Source organism: Pezoporus flaviventris, unplaced genomic scaffold, assembly GCF_033815535.1.
Source record: "Pezoporus flaviventris isolate CSIRO_AGI_PZ_B2104156 unplaced genomic scaffold, CSIRO_AGI_Pfla_v1 ptg000031l, whole genome shotgun sequence".
NCBI classification, from domain to species: Eukaryota; Metazoa; Chordata; class Aves; order Psittaciformes; family Psittacidae; genus Pezoporus; species Pezoporus flaviventris.
Window position 1 is genome coordinate 25441552 of NW_026892579.1, and position 26278 is coordinate 25467829.

Here is a 26278-nt window from a genome sequence, read left to right on the forward strand (position 1 = left end):
AGTAGAATTAGAGCTGTAACTTGAATTAAACAGGTTTTTAAATGTCTTTGGGGGGAGGGGAGAAAATTTTTTCGTTATGTTAATATTTGTTTTCTGGTTTCAGCTTTATAAAATCAGAAGAGGAAAAACTCGACCTCAAGCACTCTTGTTTCTCTGTATGATACTTCTGTTGATAGTCCTTCATACAAGTTATATGATCTACAGCCTTGCCCCTCAATATGTAATGTATGGAAGCCAAAAATACCTGGTACAGGTGAGACGTAATACTTGTTTTCAAAAAAAAAAAAGCCAAAAAAAACCCTAAACATTACATTGTGTCAAATGTTCTGTTTACAGCAGCTTTTAAAGTCAGACCCATTCTCAGTTTTGAAGACTCCTTTGTAGGCAGGTTTTTTTAACTGAACAAGACAAGAAACTGGTTGTACTATATGTTACACAACTTAATTTCTAGTTCATTTTCAGACAGTGTAAAACTGAGTATTGCTTCTTTTGGTAAGACAGTTGCTAGCTTCCAGTAGGTTTTGTACTGGTATGGTTAGGTTGCTGTCCATGACAGTTGCAATGGCTGTCTGCAGTTGATAGTTTTTATGTATATTTTTCTGAGAAGTGGCAAAGATAACTTACTACGTCAGGGGATAATAATCAGAATGAAGCTAAGCAGATGCAGATTATCATATTTCAGATGCTTTGGACTGCCCAACTTATTGAAACACATTGCAGTTCTCGTTCTATAAAATATTCTATGGAACTAAATAGTAAAAACACTTTTGTTATTTGACTTTTGTGTACTTGTGTTTTGTTTTTTTCAGGTCCTTTTTCTTCTGTACCTGAAGGCTTTATTTCTTTATATGTCATCTTAGTTTGAGTGGAGGACTGCATATTTATGGGGAAGTTCAAAGTTTCAAATCATAAGTATCTTGGGAGGTTCTGTGGACAGTTGTTTACCAAGATCTGATATTTTACAGGGGTAGGCTTTGTTATATCTGATCTTGCAAATATAGGCTGCTAACTGGGTCATGAACTGATTGTTCATATTCAGACACAGTGGAGTTCAGATTTGTTGGTGTGCTGTTTGGGATTAAAGTTTCACAAAGAAAAACAATTGAGCTGGGGTGGCTGGGAGAAGAGATTTGCATGAGACCAAAGAAACTGGGTGCTGCTTTGAACATTTGGAATACTTCTCTTAGTTTTCCAGAAGGCTGTGCCTTTGGAAGGAGAGCACACTGCTTTAAAAAAGAATAAAAAAATTACCCACCTTCTTCAGCTGAAAATTTTTAGTAAAGTGTGTAACTTATGCCTATCAAGTCTTTCAGTTTAAACAGAGTAGATGCAGAATGCTTAGAGCAAAAGGATTGCAAGGAGAAATTGAAGGAACCTGATCAACTTAGATTTGTTGAGTGGATGTGAAGAATTGCCACTGCAGGAAGTGAAGCATTCAATAAATGTTGCTTTCCTGCTGTCTTTACATCTAAATTGAGTCTGGTAATGGAAGGTTGGTCATCCTGATACCAATCCAAGCACAATAATAGAATCACTGCAGGGGACTTGAATATTTGGTGTTTAGGAAGTTTAATGCATTTTTATTTGATTTTATGCTACATACAACTAATACAAAATAAACATGCTCAATTTGTCAGAATCTGTGCAGTAACAGCAAGAAGCTGAGCTGAAAATCAGTTTAGGAAAGTGGCTTGCTCCTGTGGTGAGTTTACATAGAGCTTCTGTCATAATTACTTACTGTATATGTAGTTTAGAACATCATTACTGATTTAGATATAGCTATGAACTCAAGTCCCTGTAAAACGCAATTTGTCTTTTTTTTTTATATTGTAGGGTGGTTGCATATCTCTCATTACTGTGCAGAACCATCATAGGTGAAAGGGTGGGAAGGACAGTTTCATTAAAGATCTTGCCAAGCTAGTCTGTAAGCCTTTCAGACCTGAGAAAAGAATCCTTCGTGATAAAAGTTGCATATGAAATGGAATAATGAAGGGAAATACAAATAATAAAGACTGTAGGTAGCAGTTTGATTTGTTATGAATAAAATGACAATGTTTCAGTAAGTGCAGAAGGATTGGGACTTAAACAGCTAACATGCAGGTGTTTGTTACAACAAATAATACCTGAAGATAGTTTGTAATCAAACAGGTCAAGAGAATGAAATGAAAAGGGTCAAAGGAACAAAGAGTAAAGAGGCTCTTATGGCATTCAAACAGCTATTGAAATGCAGTCCTAATCAGTGCTGCAAGAAGAATTAACTGGAATAATTGAGTAGAGCTACAACTTTTCATTTAAAGGATTAAAAAAATGTGAAGGTCAAGATAGCCAGCCTGGGTCTTTAGCTTCTTTTGTCCAATTTCAAAGGGCCATGTTTAAAGTGCATCAAATAACATGGGTAGAAACTGGTTTTATTGTTAATGTAACATGAGGCTTATAGAGTATGGTGGTAAATCACATCTGCACTTCTCTGGCATACCAAGTAAATGCAAAGGTTTCAGACAGCATCCTCTCTAAGAATCTTTCAGAATGTACCAGACACGTTTTCTGTGCTGAAAACCAATATACATACCCTGATAACTGGATGTTAAATTTATATATTTTGAAATGAGGAGAGATGGTGGCTATGAATGAAGAGGAGGGATGGATTTCTTGTGGATGTTAGGGATGAAGAGGTTCTTAAGAGTTATGAATCAGTTATTGTGGAACTGAGGAGGGGTCAAGAACATACACAGGAACTGGGCAAATGAAATAAACTTGTGCATATGGCAAGCTTTCTGGTAATGCACCAGTTTTCTTGGACAGTCTAGATGTTCATTGCTCACACACACCACAGTCAGTTTCATCAGTTAAAATAACACCATTGGAAACCAACATTGTGTAAAACCAAACAATAAATAAATGATATTCCAAGTTGACACAGTGGATGTGTGGGCTGATAAATGTGTGTCATAATCTGGTGGCTCACAGATAGTATGTGAAAGCAGCGCTTCTTCCTTTTCTTTACAGTAATTACCAATCTAGTAACCTATCAAACTAATGTAACCAAAATCTGTAATGATGCCTTAGACATTTTAGACAAATTTTAGACAATAGACAAATTGCAGGACACTGAGTGTCTTCCTTGTTATAATCAGGAATCCAGAAATACTGCTTAGATGGCCAAGTATGCATACAGGTCTAACAGATCCTGAACATAAACAGGAACAAATTAGATATGCTGTAACCTGACCCTTTATACTTGTTACATAATGGATTGCTATTTCCTGAAGTGTCCAAAATGTGTTGGATCTTGAAGCGCACAGACTGAGTTACTGTACTTGGTTTTGTCTTCTGCTTGCCCTTGAGGCATCCTGCTTTAGACAAGATGGAATTCTGTTTGAATCTTGAGCTGTTTCCTTTAGAAGCTATTACTCTTGACAAGACCTTTGAAGTGCTGTAGACTTCTGGCAACTGAGTATGCGTAGAAAAATGGAGTTCTTGGGAGGCCATTAATGTTAGACCTAGGCTTCTTGCTTTATTTAAGTCTTGGACCATTAGGGTGTTCAAAGCATGTGTCCGCAGTTAATCAAAAGTGTCTTCAGCTGTGATGTCTTTAGAAATATTTTGAAAGTTTGTTTTGGATACAGTACCCTTACTGAGGCCCTGTACAGGGCTTTGGTTAACTTGCATAGCTCTTCAGGCACTGAGCAACACTTGGCTTCATCTCTTAAGACAAACTTTGTAACATCTGCTTAACAGCTATGAGTCTGTTTATAGACTTTCACAAAAGTAAAGATTTCTGTCCACATCCAGGCCTTCTCACTTTTGTAGCAAAATCATAACTTTGCCTGTACTTGAGGTGTAATTGCTCTTTCTGTTATTCAAGGCCAAGTTTTGTTTTCGATTTGTCTGAAAGAAAGAGAACAGCTTGCTGATGTTTCTACCTAGTGGACCTGTAAGACTTGGCTGGCCCAGACAGGAAATAGGCCAGAATTGGCTGTAGGTGACACTGACCCTCATCTCCAGCTGAGGGCCAGAATAGCAGCAGTCACTTTTGTTCCTCAGCCTTCACAAATCTGTAGGAGTGGAGCTAAATTGCAGGACACAGAGTGTCTTCTTTGTTATAATCAGGAAACCAGAAGCACTGCTTAAATGGCCAAGTATGCATACAGATCTGACAGATCCTGAACATAAACAGGAACAAATTAGATATGCTGTAACCTGACCTTTTATACTTGTTACATGATAGATTGCTGTTTTCTGAAGTGTCCAAAATGTGTTGACTCTTGAAGCACACAGACTGAGTTACTGTACTTGGTTTTGTCTTCTGCTTGCCCTTGAGGCACCCTGCTTTCAGCTTTGGACTGGATGTAATATCTGGAACACTGGAGTGTCTTATTCTGACAATACTCTCATGAAAAAATATCTGAGACTGAGTGGTCTACTGTATAATGTTAGGTAAATTATTTTGAAGAATTGTTCTGTAGACATATCTCTGCTGTCACTTATCCATCTTTTCCATGTCCAGTAATGTTCTCTGCACCCTGTGGGGCAAAAGGGACTCCAAGTGTATGTATGCTAATATTAAAGTGCTGAAACAACAGCATTAAAGGCAAAGTTCTCATACCTTTTCTGGGAAATTGGCACAACTTGGGTGCCCCTAAAGTATCTGGATACTAAGGTGCACAGCAGGGAAAAAGCAGGAGTTAGAAGTTTGCATGCAGTTGCAGGTCTGTGGATCAGAAATGCAGTGAAATAGTTTGAACTGCCAGAGTGCTGCTGTGGCTAGATGTGGGCTCTAAGAACAGCAGGCTGGGATGGCTGAGAGGGAGGGTTGACCTTCAGGTGAGAGAGCAGTCGGAATGCATGGAGTTTTGCCTTGGGGCGGATAAACCAGCTAAATGCTTACAGGTTAGTATTAGAGGGCAGATTATTGTGAGTAATATTGTCTGCTGGGGAAGTAGCAAGTAACTTCATGTTCGCAGGTCCTGGTACTCGCAGGAGGCTTGAGCCATCCAGGTATCTGCTGCAAAAAACAATGCAGTTGAGTACAGGCAATCCAGGAGACACCTGGAGTGCACTGATGACAACTTCATGATGTAGGCAACTGAGCTGAAATAAGGAGGTGTTGTCTTGGATCTGGTGCTGAAAGCAAGGAAGAAGTGATTGAGGGCAGTCTTGGCTGCACTGAGCATGAAGTGGTGAAAGTTCAGAATCCTGAAAGAACAGGGCAAACAGTAGGTTCACAACCCTGGACTCAGAGTAGGTTTTGGCCTGTTCAGGCCTGTTTGGAGGAGTTCTAGCATGTAAAAAACAATTCTGTGCTGGCAAAAGTGTAATTTTTTTTTAATTTCTTTCACTGGATGAAGTGATACTGAGCTCTTGTTGAGTCTTACCATAAATATGGTTAGGTTTTAGCTAATCCTTGAATATAAGCAGTAGCTTCTTTTCTGTGTGTTAGCCATAATACTTCTGTAGTTTGCTTTGTGTATTACTATCTCTATATTAAAGAATATTAAATTTGAATGTTAGAAATTCTGGCCACATAAAAATGAAAATGATGTTCAACTGAGTTATTACAGATTACCATTCCTCTTAGCATGGCAAATGTGGATCTTAATTTCTTATTAGGAAGGGTTAATACTATGAAATGCTTTACTTTATATCTCTGGTTTGGAATACATAGTTGGTTTTGGGGGTTTTCACATCTGCTTTGTGAAAAGATGGAAATACTTCAGTGGATGCCTACACGGTTTTTTCTTGTATAGGAGAAATAAAAGGATTGCTAGGGAAAAAGAGGCTGGTTTTATGACTTTAAGGTACACCCCAGTGCCTTCAGCTTGTGAAAAGCATTTAGAGTTGAAACCAAGTATGTCAGTTTTAAATTACAAGAGTGTTCATGGAGAGCAAGATTGACACTTAGACCTGCAAAAAAAAGGGTAGATGTTCCCAAAGGAAACCCACAGGTCTAGCTATTGTTGCATGTTGTATTTTCAATTCTTACTATGTAAAAAGCAAATTGAATAAAGATAAGATGAAATTTTGAAATAGGAAGATTGATCTGTGCTTTTTGTGTGCCCCCCTGTACAGTGTGTAATTCTGTTCTTCTGAAAGCAGCACTCTTTATGACTGAGCAGTATAAGCTGCAGTGGTGACAGCCAGCTGGAATGCATCCTGGAGATGGGCCACTGCTGAATTTGCACTGAATAATTGAAATTTTATGTATTCTGTTCTTATCCTATTTTTCTGTCTACTCATTATTCTTGTACTATTGGTTCCACTTTAGTTCCTGATTTCTGTACCTAAAATTGTACTCCTTTTGGACCAGTTTTTTCTAAGGCCTTTTTCTACGTAGTGGTCTCCATGCTTCCACGTATTTGCATGAATTGAAACTAGCTGCTCATACAGACTGCTGCTTTTTAGGTTAGACATATGGTTGTTTCTCTTGAATGCTTCGATTTAAAGCTGAATTTGCTTAATACTGAAACTTTCTCAAGTTGTCAGATAAATGGTTTTATGTATCAGCTTTTGCTGATTTCTGGTAGGTTTTAAAGGACGTTGTTACTTCAGCCTGAAGAAGAAAGTGTTGACCCTTACCGGTTTCTTTAGAGGGCTTCCTGTTTAGGAAATCATGAGGTTGAAAGTAAATACAGTAGATATGAACTGAACCGAATATCTGTAGATATTTGAATTGAATTACTGTATGAAGAAATTGGTGTAGTACAAAGGATTTGCATTTAACTCTACTAAAATCATTCACTGATTATTCAGAAGTGAATGTGCATAGAAAGTTTGAGTAGTCTCTGAAAGGGTCATCTTTTCAAAGGTATGAGACGTTTAAACAGGAGTATTTGGGTTTTCAGTACTTCACTTGAGCATAATTCGTCTTCCTCCACTCTGGCTATCTAAGAATATCAGATACAATTGTTGGCTTTTAGACCAGAAGATTGCTGTATTGGGTGTCTTTATGTAAGTTTAACACTTCCATGGTGTCTTCAGCACCAAAGTTGAATTCCAGATTCATTTTATGCACTGTAAAAAAAGTTTAATTTGAGATAAAACTTTTATTTTTCATGAGTCTGCAAAAAGTACGCAAGCTATTATTTTTTCTAAATGAAAACATACTTAAAAATGTTTGTGTTGTACCACTTACAGCTTACTTTGCATATGCAGTTCCAAAATAGTCTTAATGCTTGTGAATATTGTAAGAGATTTGTGAAAGCTTTTTTCATAAAATTAATGATTTATCGAGAGATGTTTGTTTCAGGGACTGTCACTGTGTACGAAGAACATTGCTGGTAGGTTAGTGTACTAATTTTCCTTATTTGTAACACAGAGTAATAAGACAATTGGTGGCCAGCCAAGGAATGTGACATACGTATCTAAAGACTGTGATGCAGATGCACCTGAAGGTAAGATAAATTCATTTCTTTTTTTAACTATGCGATAATGTGCATGATCAGCTGTAATAAGTGGCTCAGTTTTTTTGTGTTTGCTTCAGTCTCATATGAAGTTTTGATCATAGCTATACCCAGAAAACAGCTTGCTTACAACTTAATTCATTTGAAGAAACACCTTTTTTTTTTTTAGTAGAAACCATGTGTAACAACACATTTTGCTTAATTTTAAAATCTTCTATTTGCTTTTGCATGTATGTAGAAGACCTTAAAAATTAACCCTAGCCAATGAAACATAAAGGTGGATTTTTGTTTTTTCATGTTACCTTTGTCCTTCCTTTCCTTCTGCATAGAAACACTTTTTTCACAGTTGCCATTAGTACTAGGCATTGCAATACTGATACTGCTGTTTAAGGTCACCATCAATTGTATTGATTGCTTTGGTGTCTTGTTTAAAAAATTGATTTTAGCAAAAGATTTATGGCCTTCAGAATGGACCATGTTTTTTCAGGCTAAAGCTCTCAATTGTTCTCATTCTGGCAAACTTTCAGCTCCTCTGAAGGAGCTGGAAAGGGGAGTTAAATTATGTATGCCTTTATATAGTTACAAAAAGTCTTGAAAGTGCTTGTTAATCGGTGGGAAAGATAAGATGAGAATACAGGACAGCTGTTTATTATCAGTATTCTGTAACTACTGAATTCTGACTTTGCTTCTAAAAGGTCATATTAGCTCCTTAGGTTTTTTTCCTACTTGTGTTTACTGGGAAAGATAATATTTTTAGTAATTTTTGTGCTAGTGGAGACAACCTGACCATTAGGTTTGTTGTGTTGGCTGTTTGTTTTTTTTTTTTTTCCCCAGTCTATCAGGCTGTAGTCTCTTTAGCAAGGTGGCTCCTTGTACTTAAACTCATCTTCAAATATATTTTGTAGGTGTTCATACAACATCCCAAGGGGGATGGATTTTTCTCCTGTCTCTGCCATACTTGAAATAAGTCATTCACTCACATTTATTTTTTATGGCTATTTTTAGACTTAATGAAGTTTTGGGTGTTTTGATATTTTGACAAATACAGTTGATTGTCATACGTGTTTTTCTGATTTAAAAAAATAGAAACTCCTTTGCATCAGAATTTAAAAGAGAAAAATCTGTCATCTTTCAAAATGAGATCACTAAGCAGGTTGAACAGGTCTTTGTTTCTTGTAAATAGCTTCTTGGCTTGCCTAGTATCTGCTGGGAGAATATACTCGCTGGCATTGGTAAACTCATTAGTTTTGACTTTTCAGGGAGAAATTCAAATAGTTTGATTTCCTCAGACTTTGTTGTTTCATAGTAGGAGCTGGGGTTCGGCTGAAATAAATTTTGCGAACTCCACCTGTGCTTGATGTCGGGTTTTTTTGAGTATTTTGAATACTGATGCTTTAGGCTAGTGTTCTTATCTGTTGAGCACAAGAGTTGGCCTGTGTAAATGATGGATTTGGTTTGTCATCATTAACATGTGTTGATGCATGGGGTTTCTTTGGGAGAGGTTCTCGATTCTTAATAGGAAAGAGGTAGAGAAGGTATTGATATGCTGTCCCTATGCTAGCCTAGTGTAAATAGAATATAGATGGATATTTCTCAAGTGGGAACATTAATGTGATCAGCAGGCTATACTGGAGTTATGTTAATACAGATACAGTCAGGCCATTAAAGTATTCTTGTAAATAAAAGTTTCTTTTATAATTATTAACTTAAAGCATTAGTGAAAACACAGTTTTTGTAGAAAGTAGAAATGTAATGCTTGCCTTGGAATACCTGCCACTTCTAATATCTGATAGTGAAGATTGATTAGAGTAACTGTTTCTATGCTCTGTGGTCATATAGAATATGTTGACAAGTGAAGCTGATTTTGAAGGTAGGAACTAGATTTCTAAATACAATTGCACTTTTTTTTTTTAAGGAGACACAGAGTGGAAATAGATGCAAATAACTCCAAGTTAATATAAAAGTTGACCAAGCACTTGCAGTTTTTATTGACTTCTCTGGTCCTAGGGTTTTATCTTATGTAAATCAATGAACTGGAACTAAATGCAAATACTGATTTGTGTTCTCAGTGCTTTATTTTGTTTTATTTAAACTGAGTGAACTCTAACAGATGTTTTTCCTTAAACATAAAACAAACTGACCTTTTAACGGCTCTGCTGCTAGATGAGCCTATAGATATCTGCTCTGATGTATTGAATACTCAGATACTGTAGGTGTGATCTCTGCTCACCATAACTAAATTTTTTGTCTGAGATAGTAGAAGAGACCTGATCTTGTAGCAACTAATAATTTCAAACTTCAATATTAGAACTTCAGGCTTTAATGGGCAGTGTTTTCTATATGTTTCAAGCCGGTGTTTGGCTTGAGGAAAAGGACAGTCTTACCTTCTGGAGAAAAATAAGGCAGTTAAACTACAATCTTAAAAAAAAAAACAAACAAAAAACCCACACTCATTATACATCTAACTGCAGATTTGTAGGGTTTTAGCATTATATTATATGCTTTCATGCAGCAAAGCTTGTGTCATGAAATGGGTAGTTTAAGGTTGCTGGAAGAGTGGCTGTCAAAGATAGCAGGAGCAGTTTTAATATGAATTTATAAAAGTGAAACTTAACAGAATTTGATGGCAAGGTTCACTCTTACTTATTACATGGATGAAGCATACAAAAGAAAGTTGAAGTAAAATTCAGCTAAAAATTGATAGACTGTCCTGTTGAGTCATGAGGTTTAGAATAGAGCCCTTTGCTCTCTGAAATTCCAAAGGAACCTAGTTGTGTTGTAGCTGGGTTTAATCTTAGTCTTGGACTTGGTCAACATTTTATGTCTAATAGAATGTATAAAAGGAAAATCCAGGTACAATCAAGCTGAAATAAGTGGGGGATTCTTTGGCTCAGGCACCACTGTCAGCAGTGATTCTCCAGTCATCACAAAGTCAAGTGTGTGATCTCTGAGGGGTGTGCCACTCAGAGGGAGGTGCTGGTCACAGCCCATTGCAGTACAGGAGAGCTCAAAGGGCCTCACTTAAAACTACTGTTTATAGGTTTGCAAGATGATTGGCTTTAGTCATTAGTGAATTTTCATCCTGGCCACAAGCCAAGTTGGCAGTTACTAGGAACTTTTCAGAACTCCAGTAACAATGGTATAGTTCCACTTTTTCTACAATCAAGGGAAGGAATGTTCTGAGACTGTCAGGGGATGACCAATTTATCTCTGTTCTTGCTTCCCACCTTAGCCTAGCCAGGGAACAGGAATCCCTGGTATGATCCTGGTATGATCCCTCCTTAGACATCTAAGTTTCTGGTACTGTTAAGGGACACTTCACCCAACTCGTTACACAAAGGCCAAGGCCTCATGGGAATTCCTGAGAGGAATTCCTAGAGTAGCCCAGAGGACTGGAGCACAGAGTAAGGTCTGTGCACCACCATAAGCTTGTCCCTATTTACTTCTGTCATGCAGGAGGCAAATCATCTTTATACTGAATGCCAGAGGCCATAATAGCATAAGTACATGAAACAGACACAACAGAAGCCACGAAGTAATAAAGCAGATGTCCTGGGTTCAGCAGTAGCAGTCATTTTTCTCCTTCTTAGTAGCTGGTGCAGTGCTGCATTTCCAACTTTAGTTTTGGAACAGGGCTGATAACACTGACGATTTTAGTTCTTGCTAAGTAATGTTTACTCTGATCAAGACTTTTCTCAGTCTCATGCTCTGCCAGTGAGGAGGGGCACAGGAAGCCGGGAGGAAGCAGAGACAGAATGCCTGACCCAAACTAGCCAAAGGGATATTCCATACCACAGCGCATCATGCCCAGTATATAAACTGGGGGCAGTTACCTGGAAGGCCCAGATCGCTGCTCAGGTTGGGCTGGGTATCTGTCAGTGGGTGGTGAGCGGCTGTATCCTCTTCCCTTGTTATTTCCCTTATCATTATCATTATTGGTGGTAGCAGTAGTGGTTTTGTGTTATACCTTAGGTACTGGACTGTTTTTACCTCAAACTGTCGGAGTTACGTTCTTCCGATTCTCCTCCCCATCCCTCCCAGAGCAGAGGGAGGAAGAAGAGAGGGGAGTGAGAAAGTGGCTGCATGGTTCTGAGTTGACAGCTGGGCTTAAACTACCTCAGTTTGTTGCATTTTATAATGCAAAATATCTTTTCTTATTTACATGTAAAATTTTGCACAACAGGTTTGTGTTCTGGTTAACACAGACTTTGCAAAAGCTTTTTGAATAGTCTTTTGGAGAGGCAAACTTAATATATTTGTAATAGCAAAACAAGTGTTATTTTTCAGTGTTCAGTACAGTACAATTTGATCATTGTATTCAAGGACTAATCCCAGCTGAACTGGTCAAGGACTAATGGCAGGTCCAAAGTTCAACTGAGCATAAGGTCAAGCAAAGGAGTTCAGTTATGTGATTAAGACTCTTGCAGCTGGAGTAATGCATTGAGAACTTCCTGAACTAAGTAATATTTCATGTAAATGAGCAATGACTCAGCTGCAAACCTGTATATAAGACTTTTGCAACCTTAATTATGAGATCTGATGTACACTATCTGCTGCCTTCTAGACCAAAAACCCCATGAAATGATGCTTTTTAAGCATCATTCACTTTACATGCGTAATGTGCTATGAATCTCACTTGGATTCTTTCATTTCCTTAATTGGGGAAATGAGCCCTTCCCAAGGCCTGCTAAATGCTTATTACAGTCTGTCTGCTGGGCCTTTTGCGTAGATCTACACTGACTCCAATTGCATGTAAAGTGAGAACGAAGAAAAGTTACCTCCATTTTTATGGCTTTGAACTGGGCAGGACTTACTGTGCTAATCAGATCTGTGCCTTCTTACAGAACTTTCTTGTCAGCTGGAAGTCAACAAGTGCAAGACCTCAGGCTTTATTTTAGCCTGAATAAAGTAGACATTACTCAAGCTGGAAAGGAACACCAAATATGAATACCAAACCAGGAGCGCATATTCTTTGTTCTTCAGAGAAATCCAGGAGGTGTACAAAGTGAAAGCACAAGTTGCTCAGAACCTTCAATATTAGAAATTTCATATTAAGTATCTTACGACCGTAGATTACCCCTTCCAGCTGGTTGTTCTAAATGAACTAATTTTCAAAGTTAACTGCTATGCAAAAGGCCTAAATGAGATTTTTAGTTAGAGACTTTATCATTTTTTTTGTTAGTTTACTGAATGCAACTTACTAGTGTACTTACTAGTATTTTACCCTGAATGTCTACTTAGACCTAACACTGAAGTCCTCTATAATCATGAGAACTCGATATAAATAAGCACAATGGTTCATTTTTGACTGAAGAAAGTCCTGTTTGGCAGCTGTAAATAGCATGAGTAACTAAGTGCTGTGAATCTTTTTCTGCAGTACATTGTTCATGGATGTGCAGTTGTAAACACATCAATTCCTACACTTGTTTCTGCACCTCAATGTGGTGGGGTGCTCTGAATTACCTCTCTTTTCCTTCCGAGGGATTGTAACGTGGGAGAGAGGAGGGTGCATTTACTAAATTCTGTGAAATATTAAATGGAGTTTAGTAGTAAAACAATTACATATTTTCTTCTTGGATTGACATCCTAGTTCTGTTGCTTGTTGGACATAAGCCCAACAGTAAAGTGAGATGTTCTGATACTATCAATACTTTGGAATAAGAGTTGAGGCTCCTTACAAAGGGTTGAGAGGTATGAACCCCTTATTAAAAGGAAGTAATAAACCTGGTTTAATGTCCCCTGTGAGTGAGAAACCTACCAATCCTTTGTCTAAAAAAAATCAGTTTATTAAAGGCTGTTCTCTTACCAAAAGAAGGCATCATATTTGGCCTGTCTTTAAGTAGCAAAGCCACCAAATCCTTTAATCACTGTGAAACATAAATTACAACTCAGATTGGGAATATTTCCAGTGAGATGTTGAGAGCTGCTTCTGTGTGTAATCAAATAATCTTTTTTATCTTGATATAGACAGCTGGTAAATTCAGTACATAACACATTCAAGAAGAGCCAAACAGAAAAACAGTAGCCTGGTGAAGCTACATACAGATGCTTCCTGTCCATCTTCAAACATGGCTTGCCTAATAGAATTAGAATGTATTAATTCATGAAGATGGTCTTTTTCACTGCTTAAGATGTATCCTGCAGGTAGATTGGATAAAAGGATTTGCGCAGCCTGATGTCAGTCTGAACTGTGATGGAGAAACTTGACTGGTTTACAGTCAAATGTATCATAAATTGTGTTTGAAGGCAGCAGAGGATGGGAAGGGAGCCATTGTTCTCAAAGTATCATTAATGAGAAAATCACAAATTCACATGCAATTTCTTATTTAAAGTAATTTGCATTAGGTCTTTTAAGTTTGACTCTTTGATAATAGTCATAAGTGTTTTTACTCTCTAGAGAATAAACAAAGCATTCCAGTGTTAGAAGTTGCCCTATTTTATCAAAGGCTTCATTGAGTGTAAGCTGCAAGTAAGTAAGCTAGCTGTAAGTACTTCTCTCTACAGACAGAATGTGAGGTACTCTGTGTATGGATACTAAGGTCAAGATAAGAAGGACATGGAGCTGTTGGAGAAAGTCCAGAGGAGGGCTACAAGGATGATAAAGGAGCACCTCCTATATGAAGACAGGCTGAGAAACTTGGGGCTATTCAGCCTGGAGAAGAGAAGGCTGCATGGAGACCTCATAGCAGCCTTCCAGTATCTGAAGGGAGCCTACAGGGATTCTGGAGAGGGGACTCTTCATTAGGGACTGTAGCGATAGGGCAAGTGGTAATGGGTTTACACTAAAACAGGGGAAGGTGAGGTTAGATATGAGGGAGGTCTTTACTGTGCAGGTGGTGAGGCACTGGAGCAGGCTGCCCAAAGAAGTGATAAATGCTTCGTCCCTGGCAATGTTCAAGGCCAGGTTGGACGGAGCCTTGGGCGACATGGTCTAGTGTGAGCCATCCCTGCCCATGGTAGGGTGGTTGGAACCAGATGATCTTTTTAGGTCCTTTCCAATCCTAACTATTCTATGATTCTAAGAATCTCTTAAAATATCCTCTTTGTTCCTCTGAATTCTTTTCCATATAGCCTGATCTCAGGCTGGGGAATACAATGAAGCCTTATCACACAGGACAGACATCCGTCTTAAGTGGGCAGTTAAAGAGAGTATGAAGCAAGTAGAAAGGACATGCAAAAATGAGGCTAAAACTGAAGGTCATGTGGTGCAATGTAGTTTCAAGGAGAAGTCTGAACTAGTGTTAAGTTTAAGCTTGTACCAAGGTGGTACTGGAAAATGTGGTAGGTAGCTAATGGGAAGTGTTTTAATTAGAATTAAAATAAGTTGTGCTGTCCATTGTCTGCTTGCTTTCTGGAATCTTGCCTCCATTTTCATCCCTAGGTTAGTGCCTTCAAAGTTTATCAATATCTGTGTCTTTAAAATAAAAATTGCTTGCCTTTATTTAAAAATAAGGTGCTCGGGGAGTCTCGAAAAGCACCTCTTGCAGAAGTTCAAAATTGAAGCCAGCATTTTAAAGGCAAGAAATAGCAATTATATGGCTTTTGTCCAAACACATCTGGCCAGTGTTCATATAAGTTGTACATAGTGTTTCAAAAGGTATCTAGTTTCAACAGAAGGAGTATGCTTTTTCTCTCTGCAGGTTAATCCAACGGCTTATTGCTTCCCTGTAGGGAAAAAAAGGGCATTATCTCTGTTTAGAATTAATATGGCTTCAGATTTTAGTCACTGGTTAATGCTGTGCCTTTTCACTCTACATGTGGCCCTGTAGTGCTAATATTTCTTCACTTAATGGTATTTAATAAACATTAAAATTGTCATCATTTACACTTAAAGATGAGATTAACAGGTTTAGCTCTTTGAATCTCATTACATGTTTTTTCTCTAGTCTGTTAATATATGCAGATCTTGGCACCATCACAGATTCTCTGTCACCAAGCTAAAATAGAAACCTTATAGCTGGGTGCAATTTTCCATTGTAATGCCATAGCTGTGGTAGGATGAAATCCAAATCTCAGTCCTCTTTTAACCATTTTAGGCTCTTGAATGTATAGGAGGAAGTGGTGAGAACTCTTGCCTATATTTAGCTAAGGCTTATTTGTGCTTGCTTGTTTGTAAGATCTAGTAGTCTCTTTCTGTGACAAAATCATGGAATAGTTAAGGTTGGAAAGGACCTTAAGGTCATGTAGTTCCAAGCCCCATGCCATGGGCAAGAAGGCCTCACACTGGACCATGTTGCCCAAGGATTTGTCCAACTTGGCCTTGAACATCCTACATTTCTTGTTCATACATGCCACTTTGTTTAAACTTGACTGTTGGAAAGAATGGTTATGTGATCCAGATCACTCAGTAGGATATTCTGACTACTAAACAATGAGAACAGACTTTGCTGACCAGTGACGACTCCTTTCCTTTCAGCATAAAATCTTAGAGGATATTACTGGAAGCCTCCTTTATGCTATGACATCTTGGTAGCACTGATGGGCCATGCAGACTCTTGGGCAATTTAATGTAAACATTCATAGGCTTCATAGGCTGTAGTTATCAAGAAGTTGTATTACTACTGCAACAATGTATTGCAAAGTAGCTACAAATAGCTATTGATTGTCCAGACTTAGAACTTTTCTTACAAGATCAGATCTGACTATTTGTTATAAAAACAGGCTGATTCACACTGATTACATCATTTTCTGGCTGTCTAGGTTTATATCAGGTTGGATTTTATTTTCAGATATGCAGTATTAGATATCTGGTGCAACTTAAGGTGTCCCTTAAGTCACTGGAAAAAGCAGAGTTTGCCTTCTAAATGATGGTTTGTCCAAAAGATTTTTTCTGGGTTCCTTGTTAGTGCCTGGTTTCCAAGTTCTTAGCTCTTTCTTGTCTGCTAAATCTTCTGTTCCTTTGGCTGGAATTGTTTGCAAACCTACTGAACAGCTCTTATTAAATAAGGTAGGATTTTGGACTAGACTTTATTCAGCTAGACTTTGGTCTGTAAAGCTCTCTTCTAGGTGCCAACCCACTACCAATTCCAGCTAAGAAAATAAAAACAAAACCAAATAAAACTCAAAACCAACCCACACACACCCTTGGGAAATAAAATAAAAACCTTTCACCACAAAGAAACCTAAAACTGGGGTGAAATCATAGGCAGCTTATTGTGTTTGCGTGTTAGGATCCATGTTTTAAAAAGTTGTAGGGAGCTGCAGACTATTGTTTAACATCTGAGTGATTTGATAGTCATGCATCTGTAGTGCACTGTAGTACTTCAGTATGCTGCCAGCTTGAAATGCTGAAAGCTTAGTGGTTCACATCTCTTTAAATGGGGAGCTATTATACCTACATACATTCAGTTGGCGAAATGTTTTTTGAGATCCTTGCTGTGTGGGAATAAGCCAATTACATTAGTGTTTTTCAACCTGTTTTTCAGCCTGATAAAGAATGGAAGGTGTAAATCTGTTGTAAAGTTAACCTTGAGCTAGCAGTGCTCAAGCTCTAAGACCTGCATTGTCATGAAAGCTGAAGGAGGGACAACTTGAAGGTTTAAACAATTTCTAGAACAAGTTAGCTGAGGGAAGGAGATATGGGATGCCACAAATAAAAATCGTAGGAGCTTTGTATAGCATATTGATTTTAGCTATTGAAACCGGAGAAGCAGGAGCAGAGGGGCTAGATTGTGAAGTGCAACAACAGACTTAACAGTTGAATAAGGCTAGTATTAATTTTGTGTGTGTATATGTGTACATATACACAGAGAATATGGAATAAGTGGGGGATGTGCTCAAATAGAAGATGCAAAAAAAAAAAAAAACACTTTTGTAGAAACTGCTGAGTAACAGGCACCTAAGAACACAGGCTTTTTGACCCTGTTTAGCCAACCAGTGAAGACAGAAATATTGCATTTGTGGCTGAGGGCAGCTGTTACTGCCACTCCATTAATCTGTTTCCAGAAAAACCTGTGAAAGTGGTACATAAAATAGAATCTTAAACTTCTGTGGAAACTTGAAGTCCTGGAATGACCTTAACACTTAGAGAAATATGGATGAAGATTTTAAGTTGTGAGGTGATAGGTACAAGAGCAAAGGGGAAACTTGTAGTTTCAAAACTTTTGATATACTTGTTAACATCTGAAGACTCCCAAAGCTTGTTTTCTCTTGGCCATCTGATCATTTTGGCCTGTGGCCAAAGCCAGACCCAGAAACCCATGTTCTGTCTCTTGAGTTTTCAGTCTTTTGCAGATTTTTTTTTTCATTTTATTAGCTGCTTATTTACACTGTATTGTTTGAAATTTATTTTCTTACTAAATGAGAAACCCAGTACATGTCTCAAGATTGCTTACAGCACTGTAGCACAGTCTCCTTCCAATGGTCAGAAGGGATTCTGGTCACTAAGGGGATATTTATGCTGGAAGTAGAGGTATCACAGCTGCTTGAGAAAAATTTTAATTGGGCATAATGCAGTGATGAGTATGGAATATGGCCATATGGGTCTTACACCATAGATGTTACTTGATTTCTTACCTAGTTGAAGCATCGTGTGTGTTTGTGGGCCATTAGCTTCTTTGTCCTGTTTCTTTGTATGGGCAAAGTTGCTCAACTTTTTGGGTCAGTTTGATTGCTATAGGTTAAAGAGAACTCTGCATGATTTCCCCAGTAAAATACGAATTGCAAGACAAATTAAATAAGTCTCCTATTTTATGTACTCTATAGTTATATATAGCTAGTCCATGGATCTTACACATTTCTGTAGTCTTTCATATATGGTCTGAGTTACAACACACTTTTCTTATTCAAGGTGAGATATCCAAGTAAAGAAACTCCTTTTATTTTGAAGTTTGAGAAATTGCTACATATATTGCTGCAAAGAAAATGTTGTCATTATAAAAATAACAAGGCTTGATCAGAGCCTTTACCTTAATGAGCTGGAGAGCTGCAGATGGTGTTGACAATACTATCTGCAATTATGAAGCGTCTTCACTTTACCGGCACTTCTTACTTTGCTGAAAATGTCCTCTTACATGGACATGCCATGCTAGAAAACAGTGCAATGTTGTGAGTGGTGTGCTGCTTTACTTTTTTTACTTTTATTTTTTTAGGGTGAGTACCATTGACTCTTATTAATCAGGAGGGGAAGAGATCAGTTTTCTCTGTATAACTGAGATCTAGTCTAGAAAACCGGGAAGGATTAGTTCACGGAAGATTCCTTCTTCGTGCTTTCACTCTCTGTGTTAGTGGAGAAGTATGCTTTCTATAATTAAGCTGTTTTGCACTTTAATTATCTGCAGAATGTGCCTATTTGTGTGTGTTATATCCCTTGTGTCTAGTAGTTGTGAAATGCCAGTTTAACTTGTCTGCTGATACTTTGTAATAGATTCAAAAAATTATTGTGCTGCTTAATGTTGTATATAAGTTTGTATTTTAAATTGTTCTGTTTTACAAAGTATAAGTCATTGGAGAACTGCTGAAGAAATAGAGTTGTTTGTCTATTTAGAGAAAAAATTCTAGATTGAGATTTTGGTTTGAGTGAGATCATCTTGGCAAGGTCAAGTGCCAAGACTTTAACAGAATTAAGCTGAAGAACTGCGTTCAACTCTGGTGCCCCCAGTGAAAGAAGAATGTGGGCCAGCCTGAGTGAGTCCACATGAGTGCCACAAAGATGATCAGAGGGCTGGAGCACCTGTCCTGTAAAGACAGGCTGAGAATATTGGGGTAGGAAGAGCAGGCAAATCTGGGTTGCTTACTTCCCCTAGTGTTCAAATTGTTTAGGTATGAAGCATAGTAAATAAAAAAACCTGGAGTTCGTGTTATATCTTAGTATGGACATGGTGCATTGCTCCTTGCCCTGAAGAGATTTGTCAGCTGGGTTGCATGTCCTGCTGGCTGCTCTCTGCCACGATCGCTCTAGTGGTTGCAGGCTGTCTCCCATACCAGCCTTTAGGCTACCTGTCTGCAGTCTTAAAAATGCCTTGACAACTTGATTCTTAATTCTGTTAAAACTTGCCACTTTGTAATGAAGAATAATTAAGTAGTATTTTTAGATGTGGCTATATTTATGGTGTTAGAGGAGTAAGACTTAACCAGTAGTGTCAGGTCTTGGGTACAAATAAGCCCTCTGTTATCTGGGTCACTAAAGGCCCAGGATTTATTAGGGATTTCTTTGCCTACACAACTCAACATTGTAACTGACTTTATTGTTACAAAACTTACTCAATCCTGGTAGAGGTGTGTTTTTTAAAGTACTGAAATGTGGTTTTGAATACAGAATCTGCTTTGTATCTCCTCCTTATGGCTACAGTTTCTCTAAAACGGCAAGCGAGTGAGCAGGATCTATCAGAAGAGGCAATAATCGGTACATCTGTAGGAAAAATTGTATCCAACCATAATTGAGCTACCTGCGTAACTCTTAGCTTAGTGTACCTGTTCTCACATTCTTTCCCATAATAAAAAATATCCCTCTTGCATATCTTCCAGGTATAGGAGAATAAATTTGATTTAATGGAGTGTAAATATTCTTGAGAGCTGAATGCTATCCAAAACTGTTGAATTATTATCCTATAAATTGAAATTAGCTTTTTTCATTTGTACTGTGTAAATCAATACTGTTTGCTTTCCTTTTAGATCAGTGTATTGTTACTCGGACATACCTCTTTCTTCATAAATTTTGGTTCTTCAGTGCTGCCTATTACTTTGGGAACTGGGCGTTCATTGCAGTAAGTACTTTGATTATAGAGATCACTGAATCAAGTTGGATAATTTACAGTTATTGAAATAGTAGTTGTTGAATCATTTGCATCACCACACTGTCATTTAGTTTTGCATACATTACCCTTTTATGCCCTTTAATTGAATCACCATAACTTTTACTACTTATTTTAAATTTGCAGGTCTTTTTAATTGGATTAATTGTTTCATGCTGCAAAGGCAAGAAATCAGTCATTGAAGGTGAAGTGGATGATGATGATTCAGACATGAGTGATGACGAACTCTCTGCTTATTACCATTGACAGTCTTTTGCCTTCAAGATGAAAAAATGTAACAAAGTTATGTTGAAAGTCATACCCATGTGGAATTGGTATCTAAGTAAGCATCCTTGCACTTGTAAAAATAGAGGAAATAAGTGTAATCACTTAAAGGGGTCAAAAAACGAATATTACTTTTTGAGTATCACTTGCATAAGAACATACTGAAGCTGAATAATATATAGAAAGTACTGTTTTATGATTAAACATAGGTGTAACTTTCTGATGTATAATTTGAACTACTGCAACTATTTCATAATTCAAGATGCTCTTTAAGTTTTCTTAAATACTTTCATGCCTAACTTGTAAGATGGTGTGGGTTTTTTTTTTCAAGTTCACAAATAAAACTAGCTAAAATCTGAAAAAAAGCTGGTGCAAACATTGCTAGAAAGATTTGGATAAGGTTTATGCTTTCAGAAGGACATGACATAACTTTTATACTAGTTCACTGGCTAAAAAGAGACTGTCCTAAAAGTATGCCAGCCAACATCCACATAATTGAGGAGTTCCCAGTCTGTGAAGAATAAGCCCTTTACATACTGTTATTCCCACTGAGTTACCATGAGAATCCTCAGGAAACCATGAGGTGGCTTTTGCTCTATCAAAGGAAATAATTAGTATGAATGAAAATATTTGGCATTGTTGCAGTGTTTTAGTATAGTTCAGTTCTGAAACTGCCAGGTGCCTGACTCAGTAATAACCAATGGAATAATTAAGCTGTGATTAATTTTTAACTTATTTTTCTCTTTAATGCAAATTGTCTACTTTGATGTTTTCTTTCAGTATTTAATGTAAATGTTGTCAACTTGTTTACAAGCCAATATGTTTATATAAACACAGTTCATAAATATTTTCATCATTTATGTTGTCTCTGTAGTGTTATTTTAGCTATATAGTTACTGAGCTATATTTCTAAGGCTGAAAACTATCTTCAGATATCCTTTGAGAGACTCTGAAAGTGAAAATATTTAGAAGTACAGGCTTTTAAACTTTTAATGCTACCTGAGTGAAAGTATAGTCCGTGCAAGCAAGCACATGGAAATGTACCTTGGGTAAACTTTTTATAAGACTGATTGTGAAATAGTTATTGATATGTAGGGGAATAATTAATGTCCTGCTTATGTGTTTGTAAACTCTTAAAACTGACAGATTTCTGTTCAGTTATTTCAAAAGCAGTCTGCCTCTTCCTGCAGTATTTCAGAACAGCAGGCTTTCAGGAACTTTGGAATTTTAATTTAGCTTCAGTATTTCAAGAAGTCTTAGGTGAGTTGCTTAGTTAATGTGTGAACACAGGGAACAGTTGTTTGGATTCTTACAGGAACAAACAAAACTGAAGTCTTAACAAGCCTGTGCCAGCTGCTCCAATAATATACATGTTTATGTGGCAACCTGGAAGAATGTCTGATGGAGCTTGATAATAAACTGCAAATATGCAGTCAGGTCTGCTTAACTAATAGCAGTCAATCTGTTTGCTACCCATGAGACATTTAAAAGGACAGAAATGTATTCAAACACTGATAGTAGATACTGAAACTTGACTAGGCAGTCTGACTTTGACTAGAATTAGCTGAATACTATTTAAACATGACCATTGGGGAAACTTACAAGGCATTATTTATGAGAAGTTCAGGTAACTGAAATGGAAGTTGAATGTCATGTCCACTGCCTGGAAGCTGCATCCAGAGGATATCAAGAAGCTAAGTATACTTTTTTTTTGCATGCCCTGGTGAAAAACTTACAGGAGCTAATTTAAATAAAGTCAGCTGCACAGATCTTGTACTTTTTTGTGGGTTTTGCTCCTATTTCATCTTCAGCTTTAACCACTGATAATTACCACTTCTTTCTGTACAGTTATGTTAACCTTTCTGGGTGTAAGATTGAGCTGTGATACCAAATTTTTAAGAGTTGTATCCATCTTAACAATTTCCCCAGTGAAAAGTTGCTTGTCTTCTGAAGATTGGCAGGAAAGTGTTGATTTCATGACATGTAGTTGCTTGCATGTGACATGTAGGCTTAGGGATCATTGGCCAAGATGTCTGGCCAGTCCCTAGGTGTATGTTGCTATAACAGGTCTTCCCTGTTTCTAGGCTAGTTTCATTGCTAGTTTTCTTCCCAGTCCAGTCCTGTTTCCAGTCTATATGCAGAAATACAGTGATCTGCCTTCAAACCTGGTGGCTTGTCTCTTGTTTCTAATTGAAGCATTCAGTAAATACCACTTCTTTTTTAATCCAGGCGTTAACCAGGTTTACAACCAACTAATTGCTAGTTGCAGCTAGCAAGAAGCCTGCTTCTGCACGAGAGTTCAAAAGGTCTTTCAGATATTTGCTGTCACCATCTGTCATACAAGCAGTAAATAACTGTCAGCGTTTATAATCAGTTATTCTTCACATGCCACATCCTCACTGAAGTATCTCGGGAGCTCAATGGACCATTTGACTGACAAGGTTTGAAAGATTTTTGTATGTGTTAGTGTAATTGTAAGAAATATACACTCAAGAATTGATCTGTAGTCAACACTTCATGTTATAGAAAATTAACATTTTTAACTGTTGTCGTGGTTTAAACCCAGTCAGGAAACTCGTTCACTCACCCCCCCCCCCCTTCTTTCCCTCCCCCTACTCCCGGAGGGATGGAGAGGAGAATCGAAAAGAATGCAACTCCCACGGGTTGAGATAAGAACAGTTTAGTAACTAAGGTATAACACAAATCACTACTGCTACCACCAATAATAATGATAAAGGAAATAACAAGGGAAGAGAATACAACATCTCACCACCAGCCAACTGATAACTCGCCCCTCCAGCCCGACCGAGCTCTGACCAATACCTCCTCCAACCCCGCAGTCTCCCAGCCCTTCCGGGTAACTCCCAGTTACATCCTGGGCATGACGTGCTGTGGTATGGAATACCTCTTTGGTCAGTTTGGGTCAGGTGTCCTGTCTCTGCTTCCTCCTGGCTTCCCCTCCTCCCTGGCAGAGCATGAGGCTCACAAAGTCCTTGGCCAAACCAAAACATCGCTATCAGTCCTGTTCCCAGGCCGAAAGTCAAAACACTGCACTGCACCAGCTACCAAGGAGGAGAAAAATGAGTGCTACTGCTGAACCCAGGACAACTGTACAGTGCCTTTAAAGTGAACTAAAGGGTGGTTTTGAAGGTTAATGTGTGATAAAGTTGCCAGCTGGATTTGTACATCCAGCATCAGCCAGTGAAGAAAATTAGCAGTGAAATTTAAGATAACCCTGACTTAAAATACTTGGCTTTGGTCAATACTTGCGGGAACTTTAAGAAACAGAATCACCAGGATATTATTTTCTATTTGTTTCTTGTGCTATCATCAATAAAGTACTTGCATGTAGAAAAATTAATTACTTCCAAGTTATCGTTGCTGTGGCAGCACCTGTTGCATGGGTGAAATGGATCACTGAGGTGTTGTGCTATGAAGTTGTATTTAGAATTTTCTGCAGATTTTGGAGCAAACTTGAACTTTTCCAGTCATGTCTTAATAGAGTATTCTGTCTTGTAAGCAAACCTGTAGCATCTTCAGCTGACTTCAGAGGTCTTGGTTTTCTGGACAAAAGTCACTTAAAAAGCTATCAGAGTTGTTCCAAATACCTCTCTGCAGTATGATCTTTCAAGACTTCTGAATAGGTGTAATGTAATGTCAGTCCTGACTTAATTGTTGTTTTACTTTCTAGTTAGGTTCTACCATTTTGGAGGCTCATGAACACCTAGAAACCAGTGAGCCCTAAATGTTGCTGACACATCAAGGATGAGTTAGGGTCACTAGGAATATGCTGAATAGAATTCAGCAGGAACATGTGCCAAATGGGTTCCCATCTTGCTGCTTATTCTGTAGTGGTTGGTAGTTTACCTGGAGTTACAAATCATTAAGTACAATAAAACCTGTAATAGTCTGTTTTGTTTCTTAGCTGAAAGCTGACGGTATGCTGTGAATTTCCTGCTGATTGTCATAAATGAGTAAAAAGCCTTCTCTGAATAAAGACTGGAAAGAAACATCTGCTACCTTTTTGTACTGTTAGCTTTGACTTCAGAAAAAGATTTCAGTGTGGACAGATTTTGCATCGAGAACAGTAATTTACTTCTAGGTAGTGTGCCATGCTACATGGAATGGTAATTTCATGCTTGGATAATGTGACAATTTAAGCTAAAAAAAATAATTAATCCTTTCAGTGCTTATGTTTTGCTTCTGAGTAATCGGTATAGACATAACTCTTCAGGTTCTTTGAGATATCTTCTACTGCTCAGAAATGTATGTGTTTGGCTCGCAGCTCTTTCGTTATTTGACTTTCTCAACACGTTTCTGAATTGGACAGTAACCTACAACAGCATTTTGGAAAATATTGCTCCCTTATAGAAACTCATGTGGTTTATCCTGAAATACTGGTAACTACTGGCTTGCGTAGCAGAGTTATAGTTGAAGTGTTTTAAGATGGCTGAGTAAGTGTAGAAGGTAACTTGCCTCCATGTAAGTAAGTAGATGTTCAACCCATTATGACAGCACTGGAACAGTTCTGGATATGGATGGGAATATAATGCACTGCTTTTGAGATTAAGCAAATGAAAAATATTCATCCCTTTCTAAAATCATCTAATACTTGAAGTAACCAAGCTGTAACATTTTTCGGATTCATAGAGTGAAGATTACAGTTTGCATTGTTAATACATCTTCTTATGTTAGTGTAAGTCTGTTCTCTTGCAACCTTCTGCAAAGTCAGTTTTCTTGCAGATGAAGCAATGAAACAGAATCACTATTCTTTTTTTCCTATAAATGTGTGTTTTGACTTCTCAAAATAAATAAAAGCCTTGTTTTGATTGTGGTAAGATAATAGTCTAAATTTTAAAACAAATTGTGTTTCTATATTAAGACACTTGGCAATTCTGTGTAATTAAATTAATCAAATTCTCATGTTCTTGACCAGCTTTAGTGAGATGTAGTTGTTACAGAAATTATCTGGAAGTTGGACTAATTTTAACATCCCATTTGGTGAGATTGCATGAGTGATAGCACTTCAATCAAATTTAAAGCTACAAAGAGGATTATTTCTTTGAAATAGAAAATATAAGCACACTTAACAAACTATAGCTTTTTATTTCCAGGTTCATGTCTAGAAAAAGAGTTATATATTTAGGGCATCAGAAAGAAGAGGCTTGTTTTCTGGAGGGCAGGTCTTAGAGGTTGTTCTGGTTTCATGCTGGGTGTGGTGATGTGTGCCAGTAGCCCCAGCTAATTGTGAGGCTGAGCCTGCTGCATTGCTTAAGCCCAGAAGTTCTGGGCTGCAGTGTGCGGTATGCTGCGCAGGCATCCACGTTAAGACTGGCATTAATATGGTAAGCCCTGAGGAGCTGCGGCATGCCACGCTGACTAAGGGGGACAGTGAGCAAGCAGCTGCATGGCTCTTGAGTTACCAGTGGGCTTAAACCAAGATGGAGTTATGCCAAACATCTGTTTTTTCCTGATCCTCCTGTGTTCACCACCTGGGAGGACATGTGGGACCATCCTTTATAACAGCTGCCTAATGCTGAATCTTAATTTTGCTTGCTTATAAACATATCTGGGGGTTTTGCCCAGAGGTAGTATGCAGGTTGCCTCTAAAACATACAACTTAAAGTTTTGAGCGATTTTTTGAAGAACAGTATCAAAATCCTTACCATGAGAATCCAAGTATCTTGCATAAGGGTGGGGACTGAGAAAATTCAATGCAAATGTGGAGCTGAACATATGTGTAGTTCATACGGAAATTCACTTCTGAATATGGGCCTTTTCATCAGAAAGTATCAAACTGCCTGTGGGGAAGTAAAATACAGATTGATTTAATAGCGCTTCTGCTAAACTGTTTAAACATAA

At 37.9% G+C, this 26278-nt stretch overlaps 1 protein-coding gene and 1 long non-coding RNA gene across 3 annotated transcripts in view; both read left to right on the forward strand.

Annotated features, from left to right (window-relative positions):
• Positions 1–21276, forward strand: part of LMBRD1 (LMBR1 domain containing 1) — an 82139-nt gene extending 60863 nt beyond the window's left edge. The window contains exons 13-16 of one of the 2 annotated variants that reach the window (XM_061460532.1): positions 104–253; positions 7316–7391; positions 20013–20104; positions 20279–21276. In XM_061460532.1, the coding sequence (XP_061316516.1) occupies positions 104–253; positions 7316–7391; positions 20013–20104; positions 20279–20398 (438 nt within the window). In that variant the 3' untranslated portion in view covers positions 20399–21276. Of the gene's footprint in view, positions 1–103; positions 254–7315; positions 7392–18490; positions 18723–20012; positions 20105–20278 lie in introns of those variants that run through there. The other variant, XM_061460534.1, reaches the window with a different exon arrangement.
• Positions 21277–22640: 1364 nt separating this feature from the next.
• Positions 22641–23777, forward strand: LOC133272880 (uncharacterized). The gene is made up of 2 exons (XR_009744591.1): positions 22641–22967; positions 23533–23777. It is a non-coding gene; the product is annotated as an uncharacterized LOC133272880 (long non-coding RNA).
• Positions 23778–26278: the final 2501 nt, after the last annotated feature.